This window comes from Xenopus laevis, chromosome 2L (assembly GCF_017654675.1).
Source record: "Xenopus laevis strain J_2021 chromosome 2L, Xenopus_laevis_v10.1, whole genome shotgun sequence".
Lineage (NCBI taxonomy): Eukaryota > Metazoa > Chordata > Amphibia > Anura > Pipidae > Xenopus > Xenopus laevis.
The window spans coordinates 61,341,424-61,363,159 of NC_054373.1; the positions used below are offsets into that span (position 1 = coordinate 61,341,424).

The 21,736-nt window shown below is 37.7% G+C and overlaps 1 protein-coding gene across 3 annotated transcripts; it reads right to left on the minus strand.

Annotated features, from left to right (window-relative positions):
* Positions 1-1,673: 1,673 nt before the first annotated feature.
* On the minus strand, positions 1,674-20,015 carry lin28a.L (lin-28 homolog A L homeolog). Of its 3 annotated transcripts, none has more exons than XM_018246438.2 (4): positions 19,735-20,015; positions 12,042-12,220; positions 7,031-7,215; positions 1,674-5,565 (listed from the first exon to the last, which is right to left on the minus strand). In XM_018246438.2, exons 1-4 carry the CDS (start codon positions 19,742-19,744, stop codon positions 5,373-5,375), a joined length of 567 nt encoding a protein of 188 aa, XP_018101927.1. In that variant the 5' UTR covers positions 19,745-20,015; the 3' UTR covers positions 1,674-5,372. The 3 variants fall into 3 exon arrangements, with proteins under 3 accessions (XP_018101927.1, XP_018101928.1, XP_018101926.1); XM_018246439.2 differs by lacking the exon at positions 19,735-20,015 and adding an exon at positions 19,387-19,515; XM_018246437.2 differs by lacking the exon at positions 19,735-20,015 and adding an exon at positions 19,350-19,508.
* Between the last annotated feature and the right edge of the window lie 1,721 nt (positions 20,016-21,736).

The window sequence follows — 21,736 nt, forward strand, 5'->3', positions numbered from 1 at the left end:
GCAACGTTTCCTTTTTTTTTTTTTTTGAATGAATGTTTTTTATTTGCAGTCCATCATATCCATAAAAGATTTATTGTATGATAGTACAGTCATATGTTACAAGTTATGCAAGAACAAGTATCTGATAAAGACATTCTGACCAATTTAAAGGATGTGTTTGTACATTTTCCAACACGCATGGTGTGTAAACTAATGTAACCTAGTACAAGAAGTGAGATCTGATATTGTTTAAGTTAATTCCGAGTTCATCTCTATGTCTGGGTAGAGTGGTAAAACAATAACAGCAAAACAATAAAGTAAACTAGATGAAGTTTAAGAGCCCATTGTTTGCCCTAAATATGGGTTTCGGGGTATCTATTACTACCTACATATTGGTAGGATAGCGAAACGTGGAGACCATGAGTTGTCAGATGTCGAAGGGGGAGGGGAGACTTAAGATGGATGTGGTCCAGATGTCAAAGAATTTGATGGTTTGTGCAGCTTTGATTAAAGGAGAAATCAACCTGTGGGGAAAAAACCCTACCCCCCACCCCAGGTAGAGCTCCCTCCCTCCTCCCCCCAGGCTAACTACCCCCCCCGGGGGAAATGCCCCATACTCCATACTTACCCCTTGGCATAGATTCTTCCAGCAAAGTTCCATGCATCCATCTTCCACGTCCTCTGTAAGCTGACTAAGAGATCGTCAATTTCCGTGTAATTCCGCGCCTGCGCAGTTGTTACAAACCGGCAAACTGCTACAACTGCGCATGCGCAGAAATTCCCATCTCCCAGTCAGCTTACAGAGAGACGCGTGGAACTTCGCTGGAAGAATCTGCGCCGAGGGGTAAGTACTGTATGGGGTATGGGGAATTTCCCCGGGGGGTAGTTTTTGGAGTTGTTTAAAGTGATTGCATTCTAAGAGCCAGGAATCCTATGCCAAACCTATGATATACTATGCCATTTTGGAGATGTTAGGGCAGGCAGAAAGGACAGGGCGGGCCCCAATGTGGGCTGTGTGTCCTACTTTTTTGTTTGCAAATGAGTCATGTTGTCTAGGAAACACCTTAAAGGGGAAATTCACCATGAAATAAACTGTTTTATATGGCCCTATTATAAGTACCTCTTTTAGATAAATTTTAGTATGTCATATTTAGTAATTACAACATTTCAATTGGTCTTCATTATTTATTTTTAATAGATTTTAGTTATTTGCCTTCTTCTTCCAACTCTTTCCAGATTTCCAATGGAGATCGCTGACACCATCCAAAAACAAATGCTATGTAATGGTGGTGGCAGGCGTGAAGATTCGGGGGAGACTAGTCGCCCAGCGACAAATCGTCCCTTCTTCGGGCGACTAATCTCCCCAAATGCCTTCCCGCTGTCAAGAATCTGATCGCCAGGGAGATGGCATACATTTCCGAAGTTTCCTCACGGCAGTATTGGGAGGGGGCAGCCCTTGGGTGCCTATATCATATATGAAATATTTTTGCTTAAAAAACGTAATCTCCCCAGCCGCCAGGGACTACCTGTTTAAATTTGGTGCAGTGACATTACGTGCAGTCGGGGTGGGGCACCTAGGCAGCAGAAATATATAAGTACTGTACATGGAAATATATAAACTTAGCTAAATTATTGTAGAAACAATTATACATACAGGTGCAAAGCATATTACAAATACGCAGACAAATTTAAAATTTATAGATCAAAATGATTTTATTGGTAATAAAAAAAGTCTCAAAAAGTCAGAAATCACAAGAATTATGTGCAGAGATTTGGACAACTTCCCTGAGTTCAGCACTTGCTGGATGTATCCATACAGACTGATGTATATACAGCTGGCTATATACACAGTCTTATGTCCCTGAGGTAGATTTCTTACATATGTATAGTTATATAAAATATCCCCACCCACATTGGTCCAGACTAAAGCTGTGACTGAGCCATCCTGAGTTTATATATTTATATATAAATGAATACATACATGTACATAACATTAACAGAAAATATCCATCTGTCCATTCCAGAAGCTGTTGTATAGCTTTCCAACACCTCTCAACTACCTCCACCAAGCATATAATGTTGCAGCTGTTTGAATGCTAGTAATGGTAGGGCCATGCAGTATTATTTATGATTTTCATATCAATTTGTTGCCTATTTGAGTTTATTCAAGGTACACACTGCACAGTGAATGAATTTTAACAAGAGAAGGCATTCTGCATTAGTCCACTTTGAATTCTCTAATTTACCTGTGAACATTGACCTTTTTTTAAAGGAAGCTTAAATTGTAATGCTAGGCTTTTTAGTAGACTTGCCCATTTTTGCAGCTAGTGGCCTTTATTTGCAATGTCCATTTTAGTACTTAAGCTACATAACAATCAATCACATGCATACAAAGTGATCAAGAAGTAGTGTTCTGCTCGGTGGATTAAATTTTAAGGAAGTGGAGGGAATTGAGGGGATATAGGTTAAGAAAAACAGGAAGAAGACAGCAATATGGTATCCAGATGGTTAAAAAAAAAAAACAGATTAGATATCATTATCTTCATTACCCTGATATAAGACGGCATACATTGGCAGGATCTGTACACCTAACGCGAGGCTGATCATTCCAAATATTATCTCCTTACGCAAACTACATGACATTGCAGCATGAGCACATCTAGCGTATATAAATAGTCATTGTTTTATATAGATTTACCAATATACATAGTTCCGTAACACAGTATATATATTAATATACTATAAATATATGCATACATGCGCTACAGATTAATATACATATATAAAACAATATAAATACTTATACATTTATATATATTTCCTGCTAACATGATATATATCCAGCAATATATAACACTCTTTAACACAAGTTCCGTTAATCTAACAAAAGGGCTTATGTAAACACTAATTTAATGTATGTGTACTGAGATATTCTTGTTAAGGAGATATTAGGAAATATTTAGGACATGCAGCCTACAGCATTAAATATATCTCTCCCCAATGTGATAAAGGTAAACTGTAATTAAAGTACAGTTAGGGGCAGATTTATCAAGGGTCGAATTGAAAAATATAATTTTAAATTTGAATTTCAAGCTAATTTTAGTGAATAGTCCAAATTTGATTTGAATTTGAAAAAAAATGAAATATCAAAATTTATCATGTACTGTCTCTTTAAAAATTCTACGTTGACTATTCACCATCTATAACCTGCAGAATTGCTGTTTTAGCCTATGGGGGACCTCCTAGAACCCCTGGAGTCATGTGGTGGACTTATTTTTTTTTTTTAAATACTTTGAATCTAATTCGATCAAATGCGATCTGAACACATCCTATTCAGCCTATTCACTCAAATTAAAAAAATTATATATTTTTTTAATAAATTTCGGTTGGTCTTTTTTTATTCAAATTTCGAGTTGATGGGAGTTTAAAAAACTTCCATCATCTCAAAATCCGACCCTTGATAAATCTGCCCCTTAATGTAGGAAAGATCATTTTGTAACCTGTACATGATCTCAGGGAAGCAAACATGGCATCTAAACATTCTTTCATATATTTTTACATATATTTTAGCTATATTTTCTTGCATTAAATTAACTCCTGCTTTTCTGACAGGATTGTCTGAAGTTAGGGTTTTCAGCTGATATTTTCAAAAGCCAGTCACAGCCCAGATCTTTTTAGGCAAACTACAACTAGATATTTTGCTTAGTACTGGACTTAAAAATATCTGGTTAACTAACAGGTAATTGCAGAAATCTTATATCTCTAGGCTGTTAGTGGCTCTTGATGACTGAACTGCTCACCCTTGACCTAATTTATAATTAATCTCTTCCATGCGTGGTGTCATGGCAGCACAGAGGTTAATTATTTCAGTGGACAAACAAGCATATATATTTCCTCTCTTTAGGGAAACAAATCCTTGCAGGCAGAGTAGCTCTGATTAATTATGTTCTGCATATAGAAATGAGTTACAACAAGGCTTATAAAGAGGGGAGATAAATGCTATAATGTCCAAAGCAGCTTTAAATAAACACAATTGTAAAAGTAATGTTTAACCAGCATGCACAGCAACGAATAAAAGAAAAATAGATTACCGTACAAAATATAAAAATAAAGAGAATCTGAAATAAGAACAATATATAGGGGAGAATAAGAAAGTGTGCTGTAGTAGAAGAAGAAAGAGGACAGAAGGCAAACACCAGAGCACAAAGTTAAGCAGAGACTTCAGAATAGGGTGTCAAACTTGCAGCACTTGCAGAAGATAATAAGCTCACTACATAAACTTGGCAAGCTTGTTATTTTTTGGGGGGAAAAAACAGTGAAAAAATCCTGCGCAAAAAAAAAGCAATCAATACCAGAATTCATTCGAATGATTCTAATAATATATATAATAAAAATTTGGTGGTGCGGACTTGTTTACAAAAGATAAATTTTGTGTTCGCTGCATTCACGGCAGGGGTCACCCAATCACAGGACTAATCCAATAAATATTTAAAGTAGAGCAGGACACTCAATAGAATAAATTTTTTAAAAAAACATACTTTATTACATAATTCTCAACCTCCAGACAGGGTCAGGGGCACAGAAAAAATGCATATAAATGTATATTTTTATTTTTTAGAATGTATTCTATGAGTATATTTTCCCCAGTTGGTATCTGTATTATCTAAAGGTGGCCATACACGGGATGATAAAAATTCAAGTCGGCAGCTTATTGACTGTATGGGGCCTTATGACGGTCTTGAATGATCAATATCTGGCTGAAAATCAGACAGATTTCGTTTGGGGAGGTTTGAAAATTTGTGAGATCAAGGAACACATTGGTTCGTTGATGCGGTCATCACAGAGACCACCTGCATTCCTGGTGTTGTGATCCGATCATTGGGCCCTAGGACCTACAATCGGATCAGCCTGATATTGCCCAATTGACTTGGGCATATCGGGGCAAGATCTGTTGTTTGACAACCTCTCCAACAAGAGGATCTACACATGTATGGCCTTCAGCCTCACAACAGAAAAAGTTAGCAGTTCTTGTAATCAACATGGTGGATTGTTTTCCATGTGTAATGGTTTTTCATCAACCTGTTGTGGTCAATAGCTGTTGGTTTGATTTATAATTTTAAGAATCATACACACTTATTTGCAAGATAGTATTTTCTACCATTTATTTTATATACTCTGCTTGCAAGTAGGGTAAATATTTTCAAAAAGTGATTATAAGACCCCACTTAGCCACACAGACCAGTTAAGCCTTTGCTTGTAAATTATACCCCGTTTGAGCAAAATATTATCCCTACAAGGAAAAACGTTAGTGCTTTGCTCTGCTGTAAACTTATGCTCTGAATCTTTTCCACTGCCAGGGTTGGGATTGAGGTAAAGTAGAAGGATGGTGTAGATTACTCCATAGTTTCAGGAATTAGCCCTTGTTCCTCAGAGGTTGGTTGCTCTTCTAAACTGGTAGCCTGAGATGCTTTTGCTGGACACTGGGCAACCATGTGGCTTGGACTTTGGCAGAAATGACATTTCTTGGGCTGAGGAGGCAGCTTGCATTCCTTGGCATGGTGGTCTAAACCTCCACAGTTGTAGCACCTGAAAAAAGATAAATAATTGAATAATATTGTATGAATTATTATGTAAAAGCATGGTTAAACTAGTTATATCCAAGTAGGGATATTTATACAGCCAAATATGATTTTTCTGCTGTTTGGTGGTGAATATGCACGGGACAGCTTAACTAATATACAGTAAGAGATATAATGATATTATGTCATGAAAATGGCCTATGCTTAGCTAGATTTTACATTAATTTAATTATACTAATTATACAATTATGATTATATAGATTTTTGTATAAGATTTGTTTTTATTGAAAGGTTTTTGCATACATACTGTAAGTGTCAAAATTCAACAAAAATGTTACACATAAAGATAGCACAAAACATGGATTACTGTGAATATATATATCCAAATATTCCTATAGTAGATTTTTTTGTATGATATTCTTATTTATTCAGTAAACTGTCCAGTATTGTATTCCAGTGTCCAGCTAACTATACGAATTGCATGGAATCACTACAGTCTCAGTTGGCATGTATTAGAAGCATCCAGGATTTTTTTAAATTATCTGGTAACCTTAACGCCCATATGTTTGCACTTATGCCATTGGTGACATGCCAACATGTGTAGTATGTGCACAAGTTGCAACTCAAAAATAAAATGCACACGTTTATGGAATGTACTTAGCACAAAAAGTCCCATAAAGGTGGCCATGCATGGGCTGATAAAAGCTGTTGACTCAGTCCCTCCACACCAAGTCAGCAGCTTATTGGTCCTTGATGGGCTTGTATGACCAATATATGTCCGGCAGAATTGGGCAGATATCAGTCAGGCAGGTTTGAAAATCTCATTGGAATGAGGAGCACATCAGCATAGTGATTATTTTCTCATCCAAAGGATCTTTGTAGGCCCCAGTGTATGATCCAATCTTTGGCCCAGGGTCAACTATTGAATCAGCCCCATTTGGCTCTATGCTGGGGAAGCTAAACTGGGTCTCAACCCTGTCACTTGGCAACCTTGCCAAACTAGCAGGTGTAGCAGTATATGGCCATATAAACTCAAATTGTGGCCTAATTGTGCCTAGTTCTAGCTGTTGACATGATCCTCATCTAGCGGGAGGAGGAGCAAATTGGCACAGTGGTGCTTTCCTAATCTAATGGATCATTGTAGGCCCCAGTTTATGATCCAATTGTTGGCCTCTGGGTCAAAGACTGAATCAGCATGATTTGGCTCTGTGCATGGTTTGCTTAATTGGGTCCAGATTCAGTCGCTTGGCAAACTTGCCATACAGATCTAGCAGTGTATGGTCAGTTTAAGTTGGTGCATTAAAAATCTGGAGCAGTTCCTGAAAATTAGGAAGTGATGGCTGCTTGGCAACTAGCAACCACTCTTTCAAGTCAGTCTGCTAATCCTTAGCTCACTTTTGAAAAATTGTTTTGTTGACTTTTCTACTCTATAACTATGCTAAGTATTTGAAAATATATTTTATTTTCGTCACCTGTCTCCCCTTTGTCTTCTCTTTTGTTGCCCTTTTACTTTGGGTCTCCTTTCACTCCCAATGCAGGGAGCCCCACCAGGTCCTGTCACTCGAGTTGATTCCAAACCCTTGGAGGATTTCTTGAAGGTAAACTCCACAGATTCTCCTTCCTTCAAGCTGCGAAACCCTTCCATGTGGAGTTTGCTCTGAGTGTGTTAAAAAAAATGCAGTGTTAAACATGGTGACTTACTGATGACAGACATATTCATAAGGAAGCCTTTATATATATATATAGAAAGAAGCACGTACTCTCTGGTATATTAACATATCAAGCCATGTTAAGGTTGTTAAACCAGCAATTTGTTTGCTACTGTATGATTGGGCTTATTTTTTGTTTTAATTTTTTTTTCATATCTTTGTAATTCTTTAACTTTTTCTATGAAAAAATACTTCACTTTCTCGTAATTTGAAAACTTTTGAAGAAAAAAGAAAGAAAAAGTTAGCACTTTCATATCTACGTAATAATGCAAGTACTGTATAATAATTCAGGTACCCAGCAGGACACAACGGGTATTGACGTCTACCCTCTTCTACCATGCAAGCTACTTTATAACCTCTCTTTACTCCTCTGTATTTTATTAACCACTCCTAAGAATCCCAAAATGTAAGGCTGGCCATTCTGAGTTTCTCAAACACTGTATGGTAGGCCATCAAAACTGATATTAATATATGTTCTGCACCCTTTTTTCTGTCTTATGTTTTAGAACCATAGAAGAGCTACTGTTTTCATCACATGATGGCAGGACAATGGCAATTACCATTTCCAGGTTTATATACATACATTTTTCAACATGTGCTCTCTCCTAAGTAATATGCATGCCTGGGCTGCCAGACTTACATAAGATGACAGAATTTTGCAGTTCACAACAATTTAAGGACATGTAAAATGACTGACCTGGTCTTTTGAAATACAATTTACCAATAATGCTGTAATCAGTGCCTTAATGAAAGCAGAGGGGCTACTGATCTCAGAAAATGTAAACTTTTCTGCCTTTGCCTGGGAGATTGCACTTTTTGTAGACAAACTACTGCATATATTTTCCGTAAAAACTTGCAACCTTTAGTCTCTGTACTGTATAACTATTGATTGGGATATATAGTCTACTAAAAATGTTTTTTTTCAAGTAAAATCGGTAAATATATATTAAACTATAGTTGTCCTGTATCACACCACACTGAGACTATTGCAATAAATGTTTTTATCTGTAGAGGGAATCCCCACTCAACTCTTCCACAGATTTGTAAAATGGGCTATGTATTTGGGGGGAGGGGGGTTGGTGTTGTTGCAAAAATGTGTAGGAGTGTGTTTAGGAAACAAAGGGATCTTAGACATGCTGAACATTCCCAGCATTCCAGGGGGATGAGGGGGAAGGGAGAAGTATAGGAGTGGGGGTTTGCCAAAATATATAGGTATCCATAGGGGGCTGACACTCTTCTCAGAGATAAATTTTTTTTTTTAAATATTATAAAGCTAGGGTAACATAGCAGGGTTTTCCGAGTCTATAGACCAGCATTTGATCAGGCTTTGGAACAATCATATACAGGGCTTTATAATCAACATGATTGATCACTCACTATAAAGTTGTTTAGATTTACTCACCACCTGCAACTGTCACCTAAAAATGCTTATGGATACATTTTAGAATACCATTAGGTGGGCTTGGATTGGGATGGGATAGGTGTCTAGGAAGACATTATTGCTAGGAGTTATTCTGGAGTAACTGATTATTATCATCATCACATACTGCTCACTGTGATCAACTTGATGTATCCCTCGCCACTAAAGGGTTATAAGTAACCCATGGCCACAGTTGTTGTGATAAAGTACGATGGAATAAACCAGCCCAAATATGGTGATGGTGTTGTGGACAAAGGGTTAGTCTGTAAAGGTTGGGGTGAATAGGTAATAGGTGAAGTATTAAGCCAATTTATTAATTTGAGATCATTATCCATGCCATATCTATTTACACTTAGGGCACAATTATGCTTAGGAAAGCAATGCTTATTGCTTGGGAAAGCAATGGTGGTCAAAATCTTTGAAATCCTCTCTCACCACTTGCCATAGCTGGGCCTGGCAAATGCTTTGATTTGAAACACTCTGATAGCTTCTGGAATTTCATAGGCCATTTGTCATAGCATTGGCAGTAAGCAGAGCATTAGCCATTCTTTGCTATGGCAAGCTGTGATAGGAAGACTCATTAATGAGCATTAATGATGAATCTGGATCATGCAGCTGCACCGATTGAACCAATAAAAGGAATGGTGAGCAATGTGCATCACATAGGCCATTTGTAAAATCCTTAGTGTGACACTGACCTAAATGGGGTAGATCTGGTGGGAATATGTTAGAAGCCCAACTGTAATGTCCTTAGTTTTTAATCTGGAACATGGATATGTTCTACATTAGGAATTCTCATTTTAGTGTCATGCAGTATTTATTTTACATACCTCATAATCTTCCTGATTTAGTAGGACAACCCTGAATATTAGCCCCCAAAAAGGCAGGAGGGCTTAAAGGAAAAGTGGATGGGGTTTCAGGCAGATCTTGCATATGTTTGGGCTGAAATTGGCATACTGGATGTTGTATCCTAAAATATCCCAACTATTTGTTGCAAATGCCGGGAGGTATGATTTTAGGCATGTTTAATACATATGGGCAGGTTGCATGAGTTAGCTGTCACTAATAGCAATTTCCCTTCAGCAAAACATTACGCTTAAAGGGCATGTAAAGTCTAAAATAGAATAAGGCTAGAAATGCAGTATTTTGTATACTAAATATAAACATGAACTTACTGCACCACAAGCCTAATCAAACAAATAATTTATACTTTCAAATTTGACTACAGGGGGTCACCATCTTATAACTTTGTTAAACATCTTTGCAAGACTAAGACTAATTGCACATGCTCAGTGTGGTCTGGGGTGCTTAGGGATCGTCATAAAAAAAGCTGCTTGGGTTCTGCATGGCTGGGAAGTAAAGCGGGTGCTCCCCGTGCTGTTCATAAGTATGACTGTTTCCCTGCTTAGCAGTTAGGGACCGTCTGACAAGTCTTATCCACAGCAGTAAATGAAGGGAGAATTTCACTGCATACAGTCCAGTTTCTTATAAAAATGGTATACATTTTTTAATTAAAGCATATTGGAGATAGGTTTCTTTTTCATTAAAGAAAGTAAAAATGGGATTTTATTTTTTTGGCTTTACATGCCCTTTAAGCTTGTAAGTGCATGGTGCTAGCTTTAATCCATTTTCCCTATCTAAGTATGTCCCCTGCAGACTGAATTAAACTTACAGAGGAAGTTCACCTATACTGTATAATATGCGTCATTTTGGCACTCATTTATAATAAACTGAGGTGCAATATTAAGAATTTATGTTTTGTTGAAATATATTCCATTAACATTTCATTAATTTATTTAATTAAGGAACATTTAATATTTTTTCCATTAGAACTCAGAAGCCTTACTAGCTGCCCATGTACCATTTTCTATTTAATGTTATATAATATATAATCTTCTATTATACATACTGGTACTCTGTACCAGTATATTTTTGTTTATTGTCCTGTTCTGCTAGATTTGCTTGCTTTTAGTTTCCCTAGAGTGCTGCTAAAGGTCACATCAAGCAGATTGTGATACTGAAAGGGAATGGTGCAGTATGTCCTGTTTCTCAACACAGGGGCTTGAAACTGGTCTGGAAAAGATCATGAAATGATATCAGTTCCCTCTAAACCCCATGGTGAGAGCCAGGCAGCACTAGGATTATCAAATGTTTTATGCTGGGTCTTATTCTGTATAGAAATGGATTGCATACATTAAAGGGATAAAGGATGCTACATACTATATACATTTTGACACCCCTGTAGAGTTTATTCTTGCATAGCAAGAGAGTTTGGTTAAAATTTTGTTTGAAATGTCATGACTATTCATTGGTGTAGAAAAAAACAGGCATAGAAAAGCTGTTCCCATCATCTCCTTCTTATAATAGCAAAGACAGGCATGGTGTCAGCCTGTGAGCACACACATTGAGTGTATTTTGACACAAAAAAGCATACTTTTGTGCTTTTGTGCAAAAGCTTTGTGTGTGTGCTCACAGGCTGATGCCGTGCCTAATAGTAACTAGACAGGATGTTTATACATCACCCTTTTTTTACCCTGTGGGACTTCATTCTCCAAACGCACAGAATCATATCTTCTTCTTGGTGCAGAATGCCTTATCTCAGTCCCTATCATTTAAACACTGCAGATATTAGGATAGGAAATGCATCTGACTTGGTGGGAGGGTGTCTCTGGCCAGGATAGAAACCTTTTGATGTTGGAAAGTTAGGGACTGCAGTAAGAACATTGAACCTTTTGGGCAATAAAGTTAGATATTGCCTGTATGCCAACCACACATGTGAATCATGGGAGTACCTGGCCTGGGTCAGCAAAAGGTTAACAACTGTAGAGCCCATTGCCTGGAGTAGATCCGTATTCATTCAGTGACTTCCCTGCCGGGCTTCCTGTCTATTTTATTCTGTTGGCAATTATGTTTATTAGTATGCAAGGTTTACGTAAGGGATGACAGTAGGGGGCCTCCAAAGTATACATCCCACCACTAGAATCAAATGTTTTGCATGGGAATGCAATTCACACTCCATATAATGGCTCAGTCTCTATAGGTGCCGATGTTTAAAAAAGTCACTGTACATTAGACATGCATTTGCAAAAACAAAATTTATAGACACACCCAAAGCTACACAAACAACATTGCCTCAAAGCCAAAAATGCTGCCCAGAATTGGTGAGTGGAGGCAGATTATTGCTCTAAATTTGTCCCTGAGGACAACTATGCATCAAGAACTACTGGTTTAATAGCATGGCCATAAACACAGACATACAGCCTCACATTTAGAAGCATATATTCAAACCACCTCATAAACCATATTTAGAGAATCGGAGTCTTAATATGGCAAATATACTTATTTCATCCTCACCTGATGAACAAAAACATCTACTGGGTTCTCAAGATCACTTCCCTCCTTCGTGGTCATGGTGAGGAATCCAAAACCCATTCGTACATTGAACCATTTGCATACTCCAGATCCTTGAAAAATGACAGATTCGTCACTCTTGTGTATATCCGCTGTGCCATCCAAAGATTTTGGAAGCCCTTCTGTGTAAAGAACATAGATCCAGTTAACATAATATATTTTTCTAGACAGTGAATGATCTGCATGCTGTTATCAGACAATAAGCCAAGCAATAGTAACATGCACGTGGCACAGCAGGTTGTAAGCTACAGTGGTAACATGAAAGGAAGGTTTCAATAAATTCATGCCCAATGTATGAACAATTATACCGCTATAACAGAGATGTCCCAACGGGCTCTGTAATAAAAGGACATTTTGCTTTTTTTTTTTTTTTTTTACAAAAATTGCTAAAAATGCTAATTATTACTTGTCTTAAGAGTTATTGGCTATAAACAAACATAAAATGGCATTTTATTTGCAGAATACTTTCACAAGCCAGTGGTATGTTAAAGCATGTATAATGGGCCAGTCTGATGGGAAATATTATAATAGCATAGGGCTTAGCTTATGAAATTCCAATAAATACTATGGGAGTAACTTGAAAGTGAATTTGGATATATTTTATTCTCCTTACATTGAAACCACTGTCTCCAAAATGACTCCCTGGATTGTGAAAACTGTAGTGTAGAGCACTTGTACCTATGTAATAAAAGGGCACCTATTACAAACCATTTGTTGCACTTTTATAAAATAGTATGGATAATATTCACAAAAGTAAAGGTTACTTTTTTCACACAGCAATTAAAACATTAAATACTGTGTGTTTCCAGCGTTATCTTGAAAGCAGTGTTTACATTTCTCACCTTCTGTTACATGTTTCTATATACTGGGTTACAGCCTCCAAACCAGTTTCAATACAAGTACTGGGGGGTACTGAGATATTGTATTATAGTCTATATAGTCACCTTAAAGCACCTTCAAATTGGGTTGAAATTTGCTGTGTGACAACTGACAGATGGCTGCCATACCTGTCAATGCTGCTGGATGACTGAGGTGGATGGCAGTTGATTATTTCAGGTGATAACGAAAACACCATATGAGACATTAGTCTAAAGTTAACCAATGACAGCAGGAAAATTGGACAGAACACAAAAGCACCATACCCTTCAACAATTAAATGTAAAATATGTGGACAATGCTCATGTACCCTGGTTATGCTGGTTACATCCAGACACAACCCTGATCTGCTCCAAACCACACCCTCTTTCCAGAAATCTGTGGTCTATCCTTCCATCGGTGGGATAAGTACACAAAAGTATTTGCAAATACACAGCGTTCCTTATAGCCTCTCAATAACTGCCCCAAAATAACCTGTAGCCAGTGTTGAGAGTTTCTGTACAATTGTTAAAAATCTCAAGGATTCTGTCATCAGTGAATCAGACAATATAATAGCAGTTGTATCTACATAACAGTCTGTGAATTCAGTGTCCCCACCCCTTAAGCTAGGATAAGGAGAATTCTTCAAGGCTTTGGCATTCAGCTTTTTGTTATTTTGTATGTTGTCTTGTATTGATATGTAGATTATTTGATGTTGGGATTTTTAAAATGTATTGGGTTGTTTTGCAGTTTGTTATGCTCTCCATTGATGCATGAACCCATAATTATTTATAAGTGACAAAGTTAGAATATGGTTTATACAATTTCTTCCTCCTGATATATAACATGCCAGCTTATTGGTTAGCACTTAAAGGGATACTGTCATGGGAAAAAATTTTTTTTCAAAATGAATCAGTTAATAGTGCTACTCCAGCAGAATTCTGCACTGAAATCCATTTCTCAAAAGAGCAAACTAAGATTTTTTTATATTCAATTTTGAAATCTGACATGGGGCTAGACATATTGTCCATTTCCCAGCTGCCCCAAGTCATGTGACTTGTGCTCTGATAAACTTCAATCACTCTTTACTGCTGTACTGCAAGTTGGAGTGATATCACCCCTCCCTTCCCCCCCCCCAGTAGCCAAACAAAAGAGCAATGGGAAGGTAACCAGATAACAGCTCCCTAACACAAGATAACAGCTGCCTGGTAGATCTAAGAACAACACTCAATAGTAAAAACCCATGTCTCACTGAGACACATTCAGTAACATTGAGAAGGAAAAACAGCAGCCTGCCAGAAAGCATTTCTCTCCTAAAGTGCAGGCACAAGTCACTTGACCAGGGGCAGCTGGGAAATTGACAAAATGTCTAGCCCCATATTAGATTTTAAAATTGAATATAAAAAATCTGTTTGCTCTTATGAGAAATGGATTTCAGTGCAGAATTCTGCTGGAGTAGCACTATTAACTAATGCGTTTTGAAAAAAACATGTTTTCCGATGACAGGATCCCTGAAAATTGACTTTTGAATGACCACATTTCTGTCTTGCCATATAGCAATCACTTGTATCAGTATGTGGATATGACTCAAACAGTGACTTCCGTGTTCCTGAGTGATACCACCGTCTGTACAGCTGACTGCATGCTTCCTAGCCAAGTAAAAATAAGCAGCTTGTGATAAATAAGTGTGTTTAGGCCTTCATGTTGGAGTGAAAATACTATTTGGCGTGGGCCTAAGTATGAGGTGAGACAAATTTAGACTTAGACTGTAAGCTCTACAGGACAGGGACCTCCTTCCTATTGTGTCTCATACCGCATACAACTTAATCCCAGTGTATTTATGCTTATTTAATTAAATATGTTCCCTCCCAGTGTGTGCTTTTGTATAATGTAAGATTGTACAGCACTGCGTATCCTTGTAGCACTTTATAAATAAAGTTAAACATATATACATACAAATTATTTTCTCACAAGTTTTAAATTCCATTAGAAAGTAGTCAATGCTTACTGCAGGTACCTTTGGAACCGGCTTACCTATAGCCATATGAGCAAGCGTCACCAAGGATATTGTGCCAGCAGAATTTCGCTATTTGTCCCTAGAGAAATCCCAAACACCTGTTGTGCTATAAACTGCAGTACTTCTGCAGTAGTTCTGAAAATAGCTTGTCTTCTGTAGTTTGATCTAATGTTCTAAGCCTACTGGTGACATGATTGGTTGTGCCATGAAGCATGGCCAAATGATGTATTATTCCCCAAACACTGTTTGCTATAAGGCTAGTGCCATATGTAGCAGATTCTTGGCCTGCGAATAAACGTATGCAAAGAATCACCCCCTATGCTCCTAAAAAGCTTTTTCATGTGGATTCATCTGGAGCCATTGTGCTGGCCTGGGAGCAGGCACAGAGCAGATTTTGGCACAGGAACACTTGAGTATGCATTTTGGACACAAAATCTGCTCCATGTGCCTGCACCCGGCTGCAGGAATGGCTCCAGGTAAAGCCACATGAAGAAGCTTTTTAGGAGCATAGGGGTGGCTTATTTGCCAAGAATCAGGCCAAGAATTTGCCATGTGTGGCATTTGCCTATAACATAGGACTGCTAAGGTGACTTAGTAGCTTTTAAGACCCTCGAATGGCCCTTTCTGACACATACAGAGCATTTTTGCACAGACATCTGTCTGATATTGCTCCTTACGCATCAGAAAGGAGCTTCTAAAACATTAGAAGTGAAGCGGAGAGTTTTGACTACCAATGTTTACCAATGGATTGCAGCTGTTGTCAAAAAGCACCATGTGCCATTTTTTGCATACATTCCAAAAGAGAGTTTAAAAAGGATAGTAAAGCTAAACAGAAGTTGACCAACTGTAAAGCTGTCCATATATGACTCGATCCCCTTGTTTGGTGAGGTTGCTAAACAAGCAGATCTTTGCCCAAATCAGGCTGGCAGGAGTGTTAGCCCACAGGTTAACAGGCTTCTTATCTGAACTGGATGTTCAAACCTGACCACCTCTGTAGTCTTCTACGTGTAATTTTAATCTGACCATGATCTTATTTCCCCAGATGTTTGTATTACTGAATTTATCAGTAACAATCTGCTTGAAAGCACACACTTCAGTTTTTCTTAAATTTATAATCAAGAGTTAAATCATGCTGGTAGTTGCAGTGTAACCACATCTGGGAACCCAAGGATAGCAAAGAGGGACCTAAAGAAGAAGGTTATGACATTTAGGGTTATGTCACGCAAGGTTTTGATCCCTTGTCTTCCATCCTGATTGTAGTATACACAGATGGCTTAGTGTACAGTTAGTAGCTGTTCAAAATATGTAAGTTGGAAGGCAGTGGATCAGGTTTTATACTGCTGGAGAAAATAACTTGTGTGTGACATACCCCTAAATGTTACTGCTACTTTAGGCTGATGGCAAATGGGGCTGGCAGTTCTTGCACCTATCACTGCATACAGATAGAAAGGCCACAAGGCAGCAGATCATTTTTTCTTTCATGGTGTATCTACAACAAAAACTACCATGTGCAGTAACCTTAGGCTTTTGTTTCTTGACCATAGGTTCCTAGGTGCAGTGTATAAAATAGCACTTAGAACTATCAAAAGCTGGCAATTCTCAGTAAAATGGAAATCCATTTAACTTGGCCTTCTAACTTCCTGTTTCTTTGCAGCTGATTATACCCTCCTAATGAGGAAGTGAGTGAGCACAAGAAAATTGTTTCCCCCAACCCCCATGCTGCTTCAAAACAGAGCATGTCCCAAGCTCTCAAGTTTCCAGATATAAAGGCGGTAAATATTAAAGGGCATGTAAAGGCAAAAAAATAAAATCCAATTTTTACTTTCTTTAATGAAAAAGAGACCTATCTCCAATATACTTTAATTAAAAAAAAAAAAAGTATACAGTTTTATAAGGAACCTGACTGTCTGCAGTGAAATTCTCCCTTCATTTACTGCTGTGAATAGGAATTATCAGACAGTCCCTAACTGCTCTGCAGGGAAACAATCATACTTATGAACAACAGGGGGAGCCCCCGCCTTACTTCACAGCCATGCAGAACTCAAACAACTTTCTTAGTTTCCCTGTAGAGCAGTCGGCGACTGTGTAGAGATTTGTATTGGATTTTATTTTTGCCTTTACATCTCCTTTACTGTTTCCAGCTTCAACTGCAGGGACAAAGATCATGGAGCCAGATTTAAACAGATAAACTGGGATTCTATAAGGAGGATTATTTTGCTGCATCCACTGATTCTGCAGAGTTGGAAAAAGCTTGTATTAAACAATACAAAAACTATAAAAAACACATTAGATTACATGACAACACAGGACCTAGTACAGTCAGTATATTCTGATTATTAGTCTTGCTGTATTGGCTTCTGGCAGATATTATTTGACTTGTGCTGTTTTGATAATTTATGACGATCCCTAAACAGCCCAGACCACACTGAGCATGTGCACAGTCTTGGTCTTGCAAAGATGATTTTGTGGCCAACTTTAAAAGCATAAATAATTTGTTTGATTAGGCTTGTGGTGCAGTAAGTTTGTGTTTATGTTTAGTATACAAAATACACCATTTCTAGCCTTATTCTGTTTTAGACTTCACTTCCCCTTTGAGTCATTCTTCCTAAGGGAACTGGGTTAAGGTTACAAATGCTTTCAAATTAACTATTTATATTTAATTTTTAAAGGTAATGTGGCAATAGCACTCACATACTCAAGCAAAATGGCTTTTTATACAGTTTTGCACTCACTGAAAATGCACTTCCCAGCTCTTTAAAACTACAACTCCCATAATCCCATGACAACCAATAGCTGGTACACATATAAATAAGGTGTTTAAAGTTCTTGACTGAGAAGTAAGGAGAGACAAAGAAAGGCAAAGGCAATAAATAATTTACACAAGCATTCACAAAAATATATTTGGTATTCTATTAAAAGTTTGTGCTCAATTGCATTCTAAAGCACATTATCAGGCTATTTTTTTGCATTATAACCCCTAGTTGTCCATTCTCATGTCCATCAGGTTTAACCTTTTGCCAAAGTACATTTTTTATAATTGCACACTGAGCATGAGAAAATTGGATATTTTGCATTTAAATGCATTATTTTTAAACACAACTGTGGGCCTGATTTAAGAATGCTTGAGCTTTTTATCTTTTTGGAAAACCTGCTCAGCAAGAAATTGAGGTATTTGAAGGAATAAACCATGCAAGATTTTGGGATCTCTTATGTGTTTTTAGGACTGGAATGCGCAAGCCAAAGACTTGAGCATTCTTAAATCGTGCCCGTAGTGTGTTTTTTTGGGAGTTTTGAACTCTACTTCTATTGCAGAATGTTGAGTCTCGAAAACCGCAGTTTAATGCGAATGCAATAACATGTAACTGAAAGCTCACGACTGCAACCAGATAATATAATTAGCGTTTAGTTGCCCTCAAACCTGTGTTGAAAAAAGCCTAAAAACACCAATGTGTAAGAGAGCCTATCTAACTTCTATCTAACTCCTCTCTATCTAAGTTCTACATAATTCCAGAGGACGTTCATGTATACTGTATCTGCCAGTACAGCCACTTCAGAATTAGCCTCTGTAGCCAATGAAAGACAAACATACACTACTACCCTACTGTATTCATACACTCTTATTGCTAGGAGTCACTATGTTCGCTGCTTCTATGTAGTCTTCATTTCCTTTCTTCTTATGTATAGCATAGACCTATACTGCATAAATGTACCAGATTCATACCAGATTGTGCTATGGACAGACAGTATGCATATATAGAATACATAGTTCAATGGTTTGTTTCCTGTGATCTTTGCAGAATGTTGGTAGTGACTATTTTAATTTTGCTCTACAAGATGAAAACACAGTTTTATAGCTAAAATGACTTTATGCTAGTATAATATTAGTACTAATAATCTGAATTCAAAGCAATTATCTAAACAATCAAAAGGCAAGTGAAACAATTGAATCAGTACAAAAAATGTGTTAGTATAAACCATTTAACATGATAATTCAGTAAAGATTATTACTGAATTTACTAGTAGCAATCAGAAAGCACACATTTCAGTTATTTAACAGATATCCAGTCCTTGAGTTAAATTATACTAGACATAATATAATACACTTTACATTCCCTAGCAAAAGCCTTAGTGCCATAAAACAAAGAGAAACCTTTAAACTTACTGAAATAAAACATTTAGGTACACAAGAAACATGTAAAAATAATAAACCCAGCTCCATGACTTCAGTGGGATTCCTTTGCCTATGCTTGGTATAGGCAAACCATGTGCTCACATCATTTATTTTGGTATATGAAATCTGAAGCCCACACACAGAGACCCCCATGCCTCAGGAGTGGACAGACTTTATGGTTCCCCAGAATATTCCCAATATAATTCACCTGTGATTTCCTGGTTGGAGACAGAACCCATACTAACGTTATCAAGTATCCCAAGGGTCTGCCTTGAAGCTGTCCCAGCTGAAGTTCTGGTGCCCTCAGCCTTGTGAAATCATACAGCTTGTTAGACCCCACCATCCCCCAAAACCAGAAAAAGAGATTAAAGGGACAGAATAGGGAAATAAGGTTAGCTACATCTTCACTAAACAATGGAGGAGGGAGGGCTGTTGCCATTCAAAAGATTCCAAATTCTGCAAGACAATAGTAGGCCAACAAGTATAGCCACCCCTTCCACATCCTCCTCCTCACAACACCCTTTAAATCTCCAAAGCAAAAACACCTTTCAAATATAATTCACAGGCCATCCCCCCCACAAGAATCCCATTACCTTCTGCCATGCTGAGTTTCAATGATAAGGGCAGTCTCTTCTATCTGAGGTCAGACTGAAATGGTACGTAGGTTCTCATTACTGTGTGCTGCCATAATGTCACACATTCACATTCTCTTGAATCAGCACATGCAGAGTTCTCTGGGAATATCTATACCATAAAGAGCTTTGGGGTACCATCTACTGTCCAATCAGTAGCTCAGCAGACCTGTCTGGACTGAAATGAATGACCACCACCCTAGAACACACTATTAAGACCTCCCCTATGCATTCCCACCTCCCTAGACAAATGTGGCTGAAAGATGACCTGGAAGGGTTGAGCTGACCTGAAGTGATTTCCTAATTCCATCTCCTCTTGTTCAACCCCCTCCCCCCAGTGCAGTGGAGGTAGTTGGGGGAGGTTAAAAGGAATATTTGGAGATGCAATGTGTAGGTTTTGACATCCTCAAAAAGACTTAAAAGCCAGGCTGGTCAAGTTATTGGCTGTTGCTTAAAACTGTCCACAATGGAAAACATGCCTAAGCCTCCTGATTTTTTTGGGAGTCATATAAATATGGATTATACAAGTTGTATGGACCTTTGAATCATGCAACTGTGCTTGATGTAAAAAGGAAAAAAGTCATTAAAAAAGGTTATCGGCATTTAGAAGCGTATGAGGACAAAACCCATAGGGCATTTTGATTTATCTGGATTATTCCAAAAAACTACAGTGATAATGCTTTAATAATGATTGTCTGTTATGATGGCTTTTTTTTTTTATTATAGTAGTTTTCCTAAGAAAATCCTTGTAAAAAGGTGTAAAAGCTTGTTATTCGCTGAATTAATTTACTTCATGTACTGATATATCCAACTGGCTTTATTTGATTACAGCAATCTTGCGGTAATGCCCGTCACTTGAGCAATAAAGGCATTTTAACTTCAATTACAATTGTGGTGCTGTTCATATTGTACTTTTACAGCAATCTTGACCACATACTGTAACTAAAAACTATCAAAAGGCTGGGCTCTCTCTTTTGGCTGGAGAGAGAGAGTTTTTTCCCCATTACATTGTATTAATGTTTATTCCATTTCTGCCTATGAAGAAAAGGTTGAGCAGTGCTCGATACGACTTGAATATGGCCGTTAATGCTTAGCAGCCAAAATAAATTCTAACATCAACTGACCCTAATCTACACAAAGGGGCCCATTTACTTAGCTCGAGTGAAGGAATAAAATAAAAAAAACTTCGAATTTCGAATGATTTTTTTGGCCATCGAATTGGCTACTTCGAGCTTTGACTACGACTTCGACTTCAAACTAAAAATTGTTTGAATATTCGACCATTCGATAGTCGAAGTACTGTCTCTATAAAAAAAACTTTGACCCTCTAGTTCGCCACCTAAAACCTACCCAGGTGCCATGTTAGCCTATGGGGAAGGTCCCAATAGGCTTTGTAACAATTTTTAGGTCAAAGAAAAATCGTTCGATCGATGGATTAAAATCCTTTGAATGGAACGATTTGAAGGATTTAATCGTTCGATCGAACTATTTGCGGTAAATCCTTCGACTTTCGAAGTTCGAAGTTGAAGGATTTACATTCGGCAGTCGAATATCAAGGGTTAATTAACCCTCGATATTCGACCCTATGTAAATCTGCCCCAAAGTAACATGCAAGTATTTATCTGCTTTTCAGTCATGAGAAGGATGCAACTTTAAAAGCCAAACTTCTTTACTGGAAGTTTGACTCTCTGTGGGTGAAAGAATGCAGCAGGGAACCCTCCTGTAGGCAACAGCCCTGCATCTCTATGTGTAGAGGTTGGAAGGGTTAGCAAAACTCTCTTGGTTCTACTATCTCAAGCAGTAGAATGGTTTGGATTATTCCTGTTTTGCCACTTTTTTCTCAAAGATAACTTGAAGAAATTTCAGCATCAATCATCATCATCAATATTATATTAATATTATCATTTGAAATACCCTGTAAATATGGAACACAGGTACTATTAACACAAGAAAATTCGGTTTT

Coding starts and splice junctions, on each gene's coding strand:
- lin28a.L (XM_018246437.2), bottom strand. CDS start 19,380: ATGGGTTCTGTCTCCAACCAGGAAATCACAG. Junction 12,221..19,349: donor CTCCAACCAGGAAATCACAG/GTGAATTATATT, acceptor TTCTTTACACAG/AAGGGCTTCCAAAATCTTTG. Junction 5,566..7,030: donor AGAAGACAAAGGGGAGACAG/GTGACGAAAATA, acceptor ATCTTTTTTCAG/GTGCTACAACTGTGGAGGTT.